Source organism: Schizophyllum commune, assembly GCF_000143185.2.
Source record: "Schizophyllum commune H4-8 unplaced genomic scaffold SCHCOscaffold_5, whole genome shotgun sequence".
NCBI lineage: Eukaryota > Fungi > Basidiomycota > Agaricomycetes > Agaricales > Schizophyllaceae > Schizophyllum > Schizophyllum commune.
Window position 1 is genome coordinate 1,916,994 of NW_026089542.1, and position 12,941 is coordinate 1,929,934.

General features: G+C 55.3%; 1 protein-coding gene across 1 annotated transcript; it reads left to right on the plus strand.

Moving 5' to 3' along the window:
- The first annotated feature begins 10,034 nt into the window (after positions 1-10,034).
- On the plus strand, positions 10,035-12,732 carry SCHCODRAFT_02622782 (cytochrome P450). The gene is made up of 13 exons (XM_050345143.1): positions 10,035-10,357; positions 10,410-10,615; positions 10,668-10,797; positions 10,850-10,865; positions 10,922-10,999; positions 11,056-11,275; positions 11,328-11,351; positions 11,398-11,475; positions 11,529-11,688; positions 11,745-11,989; positions 12,039-12,125; positions 12,178-12,207; positions 12,260-12,732. The coding sequence occupies exons 1-13, from the start codon at positions 10,292-10,294 to the stop codon at positions 12,636-12,638; spliced, it is 1,719 nt and encodes a 572-aa protein (XP_050200580.1). The 5' UTR covers positions 10,035-10,291; the 3' UTR covers positions 12,639-12,732.
- Positions 12,733-12,941: the final 209 nt, after the last annotated feature.

Below are 12,941 nucleotides of genomic sequence, written 5' to 3' on the forward strand. Positions count from 1 at the left end.
TCCACGTCTTCGTTCAGTCCAGGCCAGTAGAACCGTACTGACAGTAGTTGTTGTGTCGCGTACACTCCTCGATGGCCTAAGCTATCATGCGCTTGTTGCAGCATTTCGATGCGCTTATTTTGTGGCACATAGAGTTGTGGTAGCTCATCGCGTTCGACGCGATAGAGTTTCCCACCGGATACGACATAATTTCTTCGCAGCCGCTCGGCGATCGGAGCCGCGAGGTCGAAGGCGGACTTGTTTGTGGCAAAGTCCGGGTTTTCCACCCACCTGAGCCAGGTCTCAAGGTCCTGATCGAGAAGTCGGTGTTTATTCTTCCGCGACGCGGTAGGATACTCCACAAGCTGCTCGTATATGGAGAGGGGGTCGGGCGTATGGATCGTCATGCAATAATAATCGCTAGACTCTCCGAGGCATCCTTCAGTTGCGCAGAGCGTATGCGATTAAATTCCGCTGTTTCCAGCTTAGCACGTTCTAGCTCGGCGTCGAAGTCCCCCACACCATGAGCTATTCCCTCAGGTAGTGTTTGTTCGACCGCCCAAGTGGGCAAAGGGTGAGGCGATCCCTCGGGGATTGACTCAGAAGCAATTAGCGTCTGGACCTGGGTTGGTTCGTCCCGTCGCCTGAGTCCGTCGGCCATTTCCGAAAGGACCAACTCGGCGACTGCCGATGCGTCCGTTGGCTTTAAGTGGTGGTATTTTTCCAGTTCCTGCACCAGATGTTCCTTGCCCGTGGCCTCGGTACACTCGGATCCCGGAGGTCGAGCGACGGAGACTGGACCGCTTTGTAGATACAGTACGTGGGGTAGCGTCGCGGTGGCACGGTCGGCCTTAGGTGCGGAGTCACCGACAGCTAAGTACTGCTCGACGTCCCCTTCCATTCCTGGCCACCACATGCGACTAGAAATGAGGGCGAGTAATTCCTCGGCTTCCCCATTAATGCTAGCCTCACGCGCGGCGTTCATAATGAACCACCGGTCGCGCGGCCATATGAGTAGAGCGGTGCGACCACCCTGTAGTATCTTGTAGATTCGGCCGGTCTTTGTCATGCGATACTCAGTAGCGAGCTTGCACAACTGTTCCCAGCGTTCCTCGGTGATATCCACCGGGTTCCAGTTGAAGTAATCGCGTAGGTCCCATAGTAGATCATCGAGCTCAAGATATTCTTTCGAACGCGGGAACTCGCGATATTTCGCTAGAGTCTCCTCGTCGTTCAGGTTCAGGATCGGGTCCGGTAGGCGGATAGGACCTTTCCGTCTAGAGGGCTCAGCCTGGTTAAATACGAACAGACCGGGCGCGCTCTGAGTGATTTTAGGATTAAGCCATTCATCCTTGAATTGGGTAAAAGCCTCCTTAACTCGACGAGCCTTCGCAAAGACCTTGTCTCGATCTAGCTCGTCAAGTTCGGTATGGAGGTAGCCTCCGCGTGTATCGATTTTATCTCGGAAGTCTTCGATAGGCAAGGTGTCGTCAGGCAGACCATCCTTGACTTCGAATCCATCCAAGCCTTGTGGCTCATCTTCCTCCTCGTCCGCCGGATCTCGCACTGGATCTCCTTGTTGCCACGGCCGCCGCGATAGTGCGTCCGCTATTGCATGGGATTTTCCAGGTACATGGCGAAGCGTGAAGTGGAAGAACAAGACTTGCTCGATCCACCGGTTGACATTGGCGTTGGGGCCGCAGCCTGGATTACTGAGCATGCCCTTGAGGAACTTAGCATCAGTCTCCACGACCAGTTTCCGGCACCCAACAAGCCAGTGATACGCGCTCTGTAAGGCCTTCATGACGCCAAACAGTTCACGCTTAGGTTGAGAGAACCTAGCCTCTCGCTCTGTCAAGAGCATTGATCCGAAGCGACAGTAGTAGAACTCCTTTACATCACTCGGATTTATTTGTAGGATGAACCACCCGACCGCTATATAGGATGTGTCAACGCCGAGGACAGTGTCCCAGTCCGTCTTATAACTGACGGGCTTCAGCGGCGGACTCTTTAATAGAGCGGTTTTTAGTTCGTTTTGCGCGTAGCTCTGAGGTAGCTCCCACGCAAAGGGTACGCCATTACGCGTGAGCATCACCAAAGGATCTGCCTTGACGGCGTAGTCCTTTATGAACATTCGGAAAACGCCGGTGAGGCCGAGGAACTGCCGGACTTCAGAGACGTCGTGGCAAGGGCCCCAGCGTTCAATGACGCCTACGCGGTCCTCTTCCGGTCGTCGGCCCTCGTATGTACACAGATGTCCAACGACTAGTATTTGAAGGGCTATCAAAAGCGACTTAAGACCCGAAAAGGTACCGCCTGAATATCCCATATGTTGTAACACTCTGTTGACGTTGAGCAAGTGCTCCCAAACAAAGCGTCGGATGCCTGGATTTTCCGGGATAGTCTCAAAGGACCCGTCCGGAAGCTCATAGCGGGTTTCCGGTCCTCGTATCGGTACATCATCGATATAAGGAATCGTTATGTCCGGTATAAGAGGCCGTAGGATAGTTGTGACATCGTCGTGGAATATAGGGACCGCATTAGTCCATCCCATTGGCAATGTCCGAAGTCTAAACGCTCCGAAGGGCGTCTGAAAGGTAGTCAAGTCGCGAGAGGACTCGGCGAGTAGCCGCTCATCGTAACCGACATACAAATCAAGTATGCCACCGCAGGCGCGACCCGCAAACCAATTGGCTAGATCGTCGGTCGCCGGAGGTACACCTGAGTGCGCGATAGTAACCGCATTTAAGGGCTCGAGGCTATGGACCAGTCGGAGGCTCTTGCCGTCCTTCTTAACCACGCAGAACCACTTCGAGCGGTAGGAAGAATTAGACGGCTCGTACACGCCGGCCTTAATCTTCTTGAGAATAATCGCACAGATTTCTTCGTACAATCCAGGCGGAATGGGGATATTGCGCTCTACCCAAGGCTTATGCGGTACGACCGGTATTGAGACAGGAGGGAAGAAGTCCTCACGGAAGCTTCCTCGCTGCTCATCGTTCCAAGCAAAGGTCTTGTTGTGGGCGCAATACATCCAATCCCTTAGTTTACATTCTTCTGGCGAAAGCAGGTCGCCGTGAAGTTTATGTACCTGTTCCCGACGCTCAGCGGTATATCTTCCGGTGGGCGTGAACTCGGGTGGATTGGTAGGCAGTTGTGGCATATCCTTCTCAGGATCGCCGAGGATGTGGCGCTCGATGCGGAATTCCTCCGGTACAGTGCCGTATACAGGCCGCACCTTGAGAGCCACTGGTTTATATTTCCTTCCAGCGAAGACGGCTGCTTCTACGTCCGGTTGCTGGGGAAGTGCATCCACTGCTCGCTGAATCACTGTGCCTACAGTACAGGGCACGCTGGATGGTTGGTTCGGACATCCCTCTCGGCCATCGACAGTTCGCGAAGTAAAGGTACTTGCTGATTCCGCCTCCGGTCCGTGAAAGAAGTTGTATAAAATAGTCTTATCCTTCTCGTCCTTGATTTGGTCCGCGTTCAGAGACGCTTGCAAAAAGGCAGATTGAAGGTTGACTTGTGTGAAGGTCATCGACGCTTGCGGTCGCATGACGCTACGGATTATGATTTCTTGATTTTCGTCCATCTCGATTTGTAGAGCCGCTTCTCCCTGATCCTCGAGAGAAGAGATCAGTTCGCAGAAGCGTCCGGAAAACCCGGATGAGCACGGACGTGCTCAGGAATTACGCCTCGGGCGTATGTGTGCATAGTAACCTTATTGCCAGTGTTAGGGCAAGTAATGGTCACCTCCTGGTTGCCGTCGCGGTCATTGGTATATACGGACTCGCACAGAGTATCAAAAGGTCTCCCTAATAATACTCGGAAGGCGCCGGTGTCCGATATGTGGCACTGCAAGTACACCGTGATCCCAGCGAAGTCAAAGGGAATATTCCTCGCTAGGCCCAAGGTCGAGTTAACTTGGTTATTGGCGCTTTGCATGCGTATGGTAACAGTCGGGTCGTAGGAAGCACCGCGGTCTCGCGCGCAATCCTTAGACATGGATACGATTTGTGAACCACTGTCCAAGATACTTTCGTCCGGACCATTGTTGTTAATATTCGGCCAGACGGTACGCAGTGTCGCCGAAGGTTCGCCCGCGAAGATAACATCGGAGCGACCGCGTTCAGGCAGACTCTGGTATACCTCGAGTCGGGCGTCAATCTGCACATAGGACCCGATGGGTACCTTAGTGTGGGCGCACGACGGTAGCTCGACCGTCGTGGTAATGACCTCGTTCTCGAGCGCGGCCCAATTCACCTGAACTGGATCGTCGGACTCGCTACCTCGGCCGAGATTGGGGCGCTGTCCTTGGGCATAACCCAATTCTTTGCGTTGGTACGCTTCAGTGAGCAAAGCCACACGCAGGACCTTGCCAAAATTGTCGTCGATCTCGCGCTTCCTAGTCAACAATTTCCTTAGAAGGTCTTGTAGAGTAGGACTGACTCCCAGAAATTCACGCAGCGTAATTCCGGTCATCGGGCACTTGGTCGACAATAATTTCTCTAAGACATCTTCCGAGTCTACAGAGGTTTGTATAGGAGCCTGGACCTTCGCCGCGGGCTTCGCGCGACTTGCTTCACCGGGCGCTGCGCCGGGCTTAACAGGTAACGCAGAAGGGCGTTGGTCAATGGGTATAAATCACGTCTCGGGCACAGAGCGATAGGGATGAGCAGGACCGGCCTGCGGTACAGGGCCGGGCTGCGAATTCGTAGTCTTAGCATTGGGCGCCTTCGCAGGCGTCGCGTACACGGACTTGTTTGTATTTTGTGGCAACGAACTAGCTGCTGGTTTTAACTGGCTCTCATCACGCCCCCAGCGTTTGTCAAGGTATTGGGCGTGAATCCCTGAACCCATCAAAAACCCTGGGACGACCCCTCCTGGACCGACGGTGGCTGAGCCATCTCGCCGACAGGCGGGTTGTTGTAATGCGCGATCTGCTCCGGGGAGAGCTGCTCGGTGAACTCGTCCCATCCGGGAGGAACGTCCAAGCCTGAGTCTAGTATGACACTCGGCTGTTGCTGCGGGATGCCCCACATGCCTGAGTTGGTGTATTGACCAATGTAGTTCATGAAGGGAGCGACCACATATTGGTTAACAGCCGCTTTCATTTGCTGCCACTTAGTACGCATCGGCAGGTCAAGCGGACCATTGCGACGCGGTATAATTTCGCCTGACTTAGTGCGGAAGCCTCCAGCGTTATCGGGTACGATCTCGCCGGACTTAATCGCATTCTGACAATCAGGGCAATTGTTCATGAAGTGGCCGACCTCGCCACACCAGTTGCAAGTGTATTGAGGTCGAGGGGGACCGCGCTGGCCGCCACCATAATTATTTTGGGGTCGGTTGAACGATCCAGGGTAGTTGGGCCGGAACCCACCGCCTTGCGGGGCGGCGCTGTTCGTGTTGAGCGACAGCTGGTTGGTGAGGCGCTGAATAGTCTCTTGGATCATCGCGAAGTTCTGATCGGACTTGGTACGTCCTTGAGCGAGCTCGGTATGAACTTCGGACTGTAGACTACGTATAGCTGATACGCCGGGGCTAAGAAAATCGCGTTTTATAAGGGGAAATTAAGCAATATGAAGCGGATCGCCGGCAAGCAATCAGGGCTATGAAATAGCAAGCTACTACTGTACAGGGAGCTTAGCCTAGATGGTACCAAAGGTGCTGGTGCAAGAGACTGTCAGCCTGTCCAGCTTCTATAAGCGGGTACTATAAGAGAAACCGGTTAGCGGGCTACCCTGAGGGCCACTAGGAGCTCCGAGGCACCTGACCGCCATGTCTGCGCGCCTTAGATGACATCCTTTGGATCCCTGAAAGGGCTGAGTGGGATGCAGTCGCTCTAAGACCGCCACTCACGGCTATAACATGCTTTAGCAGCGCCGGAATCTCGTATAGGAATATGTCGCACCCATTCAGGCAGTCTCTGCTAGCTACCTAAGGGAAGTCTGCCAAGGGAATCTTTCCCGAAGCAAAGCCTGTTGCCGGTGCCGCACGCGCGTCACCTGACCGTGTAACTCGAACCGTGACGCGGTTCGGACTTTGCCGAAACCAACTCGCACCGGCGCGACGCTTCCTCCGCGACGCGCGCTCGGTTTGCGGCCCCACCACGCGTGCCTCGATACACCTCGGCGAGCGGAGAATTCGACTGCGGACTCGTGCGGTCCCCAGGAGAAACCGCGCGCTCCCTAGGCGGATAAGATCCATATCTCGGTATCTCGACTCTCTGGCGCCTCTTCGACACCGGCAATCTTCCAACCGGCTGACAGTATCGTCCTAAGCCCGGTATCAGCGCTCCGGCGCTCGCGATAGGCAGGAATTGGGCGGGATTTGCAGGGGATGGCGCGATATGAGGGAATTATTGGGAGGAGATAGGAGAAGTGCCGCGGCGAGGCGTCGGGCTGGCCTAGGAGGGGCGAACGTTCAAATACCAGACTGTAGGATGGATTCAGGGACTTTTTCGGACCCCGAGAAGCCCCAGTACAGCGCACCGCTAGAATCATAAGCTTAACCAGCATTTGACCGTCTGATCAGCCTTTGGGCAACTAAGCACCTGAATATCTCGTCGTAACCTTCGTATAACGCTTCCCAAGCGCCTGCGAAAGCTTTGAGCACAGACCCTCTCAGTAACCGCGACTCCCAGAGCACGGAACCTATTATTTCTCCAGTAGACTAGTTACTCCCAAGCAATACAAAAACCCGGACTCGCTGCGTCTCTGACCGGTGATTGACCATTCTACTGTGTGCTTGTTGTGTGTGGTTGAGGCCTGAGTCGATCAGAGGTCTTTCGAGACGTACGATCCCATTATAGCGGTCTTAGTTTCCTTTTCGCCTTGGCTAGCGCGCTCAGCAAATTCATGGAAATCCTGCTCGAGTTTAACTAAGCGAGATTCACTGTCGCCCGAGTAGGATGCCGCGTGCGAGGCGGAAGCCACGGAGGTCTTGATAGACGCGACGGGATAAGCGTCGCCAATGGCGTTCTGAGCTGCAGTAAAACCGCGGCGCCAGACTTCGCGCATGGTGGCAACAATATCTTCCCATCGGTAACCTCCTTCGACGATGGATGTGTTAGTCGGCCGTTCCGGAGGATTCGCGTTTTCCTTGCCGGGTACCTCAAGACTGCTCGACTTGCCGACCAACATCATGTCGAGGGTCGCAAGGAACTGAGGCGTGCAGACAGCGGCGAGGCGCGAGCAGACTTCAAAATTCGAAATCTTGTAGTTGCTACGGCCGAGTTTGAGAATACACGGTGCAAAGCGACGGAGGAACACGTTTCCACGAGTCCCATCCTGCTCGCCAAGTCCGCGGAACTCGCTACAGATTTGGCTGAGCTCTGCAAGCGTTCCGGACTGCTGACCCGATATTTCAGGGTACTGTTCCAGGATCGCTTTAACAAAGTCCTCCCATGGTTTGTTTTTGAATGCGAGCGCCAGCTCCTCCCACAAGATGCGCGTAGCAGTCTTTTTAGCGTGGAGAGGCGCCTTAGCGATTTTGTCCGCGTCGGACGTGATCCCGTGATCTTTGAGGTATGTATCAAGATCTCGTAGGAACAAAGGCAAGCCACTCATATCATCCTCGTCGAAGCGAGGGGCGTCAGACGCCGTATGAGAGTAGCGAGCGGTAGACATTGGTTTGGGAATGGAAGTAGAAGTCGAAGTCGGAATAGAAGGAACGGGACGAGATACTGGAGTCGAATTCGGAGTCGGAATGATTCTGGAAGCTGGAGTCGGAGTCGGTTCTTCGGTCGAGGCTGGTTCGGTACGGTCGCGAGTCGGAAATAATTCAGAGAGAGACGGAGTCGAATCGTCGGACAGAGAGCTCAAGGGGGATGAAGCGCGTGGACCCTGTGTCGCGGCCGGTTCGGGCTCGATGGAAAGACGAGAGAATGAAGCAGAGAGGTCGTTGGCGACCGAGAGAGAAGTAGGAGAAGGAGGGTTCGGTTCTGTGTCCTCAGGGAAAGCACCTGGTAAGGTGTCGTCCGCTTTGGATGTTTCTACCGGACGTTGGGTAACGGATTTCCGGGGTGATGCTGATCGCGATGGGCGACTGGCTTGTTCCGCTAGACGCGCTCGCTCTTTGGCCTTTCTCTTGGATCGCTCGGATGTAGAGCTATCCCAGTCCGGTCTTAGAGCCGAGAGGCTGGATTTTTGTCCAGGAGCCGTCGTGACGGTACCCGAAAACACAAGTAGAATTGGAGAGGGCCTTAATATGACTCTCGAAGTTCGCTCAGCAGCTAGTAATTTGCTGGCTAACACAGAAATATCCCCTCGCGGTGGGCTCCAGATGATGGGATCGTACGCTCACGAAAGACGCGAAGTACAGTCTAGCTAGACGATCCACACAACCAAACACCAACAACCACGATAGCAATGAACACGCTAGACTGGAGGCGCTACGAGAGCGGGCGAGTCCGAGTATTTATATTACTAGGGGATAGATTGTGTTGTTTATGCCAGTTCCAGACGAGCTGGACTGAAGCGAGAAGTCGAGTGGGGCAATCGGACGTCTCGACGTTCTTACGAGCGCTTTCGGGTTTGATTGAAGTTCACAAGGCGGTTTAATGCGCTCGGAAGTTCAGGCTTTTATGATGTGTAAAGTGCGGGTTAACGCGGTTGTGTTTATTTGGTGTGGTGTGTAGGTACTAGGGCTTCTCTGCGCGGGGCGGGAAAAGTCCCGAATCGTATGTAGGTCTCGGTATATAACTTGAACGCGTCGTCTCGGCCGTCCAGACCGCGCGGTAACACACAATGCCTATCTCTGAGTCAAAATCCAACTATAACGCCTATCCGCGCGTTCTCCTGTCCGAATAATCGCGCAATGACTGCGGTTCCTGGCGGTAGAGCGGTTGACTGGTCGGGTATCCTCCTGCGCCGCGATGCCGGGCGCGATTCCGCACTTGTTGATGTTTACCAAGGCAAGGCCGGCCTGGTTTCCACCCGTTCCCTTGTGCGCGACGCGGCTCAGAGGCCTGCGCGGCGGGGAGCGTACAGTCTGGACTGTCGATACGCGGGGAGCGAAGCCCTTGCCGGGGCGGACAGCGCTTGGCGGCGCCGACGCTCGGTTCGGAGTTCAACTCGGCGATGTCCGAGATCACGAGCTCGGACCCGAAGTTCCGGTCTCGGACCCGAAGTCACGTGTAGTCACGTTGATGGTTCGAGTTCCGCTTGCGCGGTGCTCTGCGTGTCTCCGCATGACGGCGAGCAGCAGGAAGGCTTGTCCGAGCCCCAACAATAATCTAGATTCTCTTGACACAGCAGGGCAAGAGGACTGAAGGCTTGAGGCGCGTATAGCGCGGCTACTTGATTAAGTAGGGCCCGCCAGAGGACTCGCAGGATGTCATCGACGACGCGCAGACTCGTGATCAGGCGCCGAAGAGCTCGCTGCTATCCTTGGTCAGTCATTGCAGACGGATAGTGCTGCGGACTAGTAGTATTGAAGGTTAGGAAGCGTGGCGCTCCTGGTTTTCTATGTCATAAAATACCCCCAACGCGCCCGTTGTACAGTCGCGACGTCGGTGCAGTATATACGGATCCGCCCATACAATCTAGACCAAGTCGACTATATATCGCTTGTTTATGTATGTTTTTCCGCGTTTTTCAGCCGCAGGGCGTATCAGAACGCTTACCAATAATGATGGTCGGGCCTCAAAGTCTTCCGACCATGGAACGATCTGAAGCAGGAAGAGTAATCTCCATCGCCATCAGTATAGATGCTATCACTATTCCATCTCGATCCAGCCTATTGCAGGAGGACAATAGCCACCAAACCCCGACTGAAGGACGTCCACCGCGCGGTCAAGCCTCAGCAGACCTTCCTCGCGAGTCCGTCGGAGGCTGGGCAGGACAGCTGCACGCATCGTGTATTGACAACACTTGTCGGCAAAGAGTCCGGGGGGTGCTGAACGTGCCGTCAGGGCTGCGCTGCATTGGCAAACTCGTTGCTGCTGGGTCGCTACCGGGGTGGCGCGCCGGACGCATGATGGGTCGGCCATACCCCAGTTCATAGCAAGATACACCAGCTCAGAGGCCTCTTAGACCAGCTCGAAGCCATCTACACCAGCTCACCGGTGGCGTGGGACCGCGGTGCACCAGCTCGTGCGCGCGATAAGCCAGCCCATCCGTGGTCCGTCGAGGCACGCGCAACTCGTCCGCGACGCGTAGATGTCGACTTGCTCTTGCGTCCAAGATGGGAGATCCGCGGGACGCATACAGATTGCACCCCACTCGTACGCTGGTGACTGGTCATACGGGCTTGACTACATACGAGGGCTTACGGTGGGCCTTGTGCGCTCCCTCTCCCCCTCGTCATGACTTCTCTAGTGCAAACAGTGCTCGCGGAGCACCCGTTGGCGACGACAGTAGCGGCTGGATCGGTGCGTACGCCCGTTCCTCTACAACTTGATCGCATGCTGAACGCGTCTGCAGATCGTGTACTACATCTTCAAGCGTTATGAACCGGATACGCCTCTGCCGCTGCTTGGTCTGCTCGGCGCCATCCCAGGCGCCTTGAGCGGCGTGCTCTACCTTGCATCCCCAGGCAGCCTGCTCTATACTGTGACCACAGCATTCGCGCTCTACTATACCACGATCGTCGCGTGCACGCTCGCATACCGCGTCTCGCCCTTCCACCCGTGAGCACCTCTGGTATCGCATCGCCGACTCGTACTCATAACTATACATCAGGCTCGCAAAGTATCCTGGCCCCTTCTTGCACAAGTTGAGCAAGTTCCGTATGGCGTACGTTCTGTTCGCGCGCAAGGAGCACCTCGGAGTCGACATCACCTACTTCAAGAAGCTGCACGAGAAGTATGGGGTGAGTAATCATGCTAGAAGAAGAAGTACAAAGAGACCTGACAAAACCATAGCGCTACGTTCGCATCGGTACATCACAATTCTGCCTCAGCCTTCAACTCTTACCGACTGACCTTATTCCTCAGGCCCGAACGAGCTCTCTATCTGCGATGCAGATGCCATCTTCCCTGTCCTCGGTGCTCAGGGCTTTCCCAAGGGACCATGTACGCTGCTAAACTTATCAGTGCTCTACCGCTTGCTGAAGGCTCGTCAACCACAGTCTGGGACGGCCGCGTACCTCCCGGCGCCACTCGCTCTCTGATCAGCGAGCGCGACCCCGCCGAACACCTTCGCCGTCGCAAAGTATGGAACCGCGGCTTCAGCCAGTCCGCGCTGCACCAGTACGAAGGAATCATCCGCGACCGGACCGTGCAGTTCGTGCAGTTGCTAGAGAAGATGAAGGAGCCGTTCGACCTTGACCAGTGGCTGAGTTACTATACGTGCGTGATGTTGTGAGCGTGTAGTTTGAAGAGAGAACTGACGGGTATACAGATTCGACTTCATGGGTGACATGGCGTACGTCGAGTTGCGGGTGTCTTGAGATGTACTGATTACGACCCAGTTTCGGTGGAGGCTTCGAGCTCATGCGCCACGGCGAGGACCACACAGGCGTCATTGAGCTCATGGATGGTTCCTTCCGGTCAGTCTTTTTAAGCCCAAAGACATTTTCGGTGGCCAACCGTTGGTTTGTAGGCGCAACAACATCACGGCACATGTCCCATACACACTTCGCTACCTCAACATGCTCGAGTCCAAGGGCGCAGTCACAAACAAGTTCGCCCAGTTCGCCGCCGAACGCGTCGAGATCCGCAAGCGCGAGGGTTCAATGCGCAAGGACCTCTTCCACTACCTGGTCCGTTGCCATCCTCACCTCTTTACTGTACTGCCTGACCTCGTACTGTTCCTCAGATCGACGAAGACGGCCACGAATCCCACCCGCCCAAAATGAACGAGCTCATGAGCGACGGCCTACTCGCCATCGTCGCCGGCTCCGATACGACCTCCCACGTCATGATCAACGCGTTCTACTTCCTGATGAAGCACCCCGAGATGCAGGCGCGTCTGCAACGGGAGATCGACGAGTCATTCCCTCCCGGCTCGTCGCCGTTTGACCCCGTCAAGCAGGCAAACATGCCGTATCTGAATGCCGTTTTGTGGGTGATCATTTACCGGTAGCGATAGCGGCTTACATGGGCTTCATAGGAACGAAGCGATGCGTCTGCAGCCGCCAGTGCCCAACGGTGCTCAACGCAGTACCCAGCATATTGGCGCGCGTATAATTGGAGATCGGTACGGGCCTACATCCTTGCTATTGTATCGCTTTGCTCATTTGCTCTTGTAGCTACATCCCCGCTGGAACGCAAGTCAACATGTGAGTGGATTCTGTTTTGTGTTGGCCGTCCTTGCTGAACAGAGAATCACAGAAACACATACGCCTTACAACGCGACCCCGCCTACTTCTCTCCCGCCCCCAATGACTTCTGGCCCGACAGATGGCTTCCCGAAAGTGACCGCGCGTCCGCCTTCAAGGGGCTCATCGGCTCTGCAGGCGAGAAGGGCGATAAGACTAGCTTCGTTCACGATGTAACGGCCTTCTTCCCCTTCTCCTTTGGTCCGGCAATGTGCGTAGGGCGTCCACTCGCGTACATGCAGATGCGGATGGCAGCATGCGCGATCCTGCAGCGGATGACGCTGAGCTTGCCCGCGGGAGTGCATGATATCGAGGACTACCGGCTAGCTGGCCGTGGAGTGTGCCCGACGATTGTGACGGTGAGGGAGGGGTCGAAGCCGTTAGTGAGCTAATTCGGTATCTGCTGTTGAGTCTGACAACGAGATACCATACCTGACTGTTGGCTATCAATTGTACTAGTCACGTCTGCCATGCATCGATTGCCACAATTGCGTTGTCGTGAAGGTTTCGGGAGAGTTCTTGGGGAGGAGCAGCCCTAAGAAATTCCTTCGCAGGATTCTCGCTGTGAAGAGGTTCGACTGTATATCAAAGTCACCGCCGACATCCGTCAAAGTAGCAGGGGGAGGGTGAGGGCGCGCCCATAGGTCCAAGCGGCTCATCGTGACCCGTGGGCGCGCGTCGGTCGGCCGGGCCGC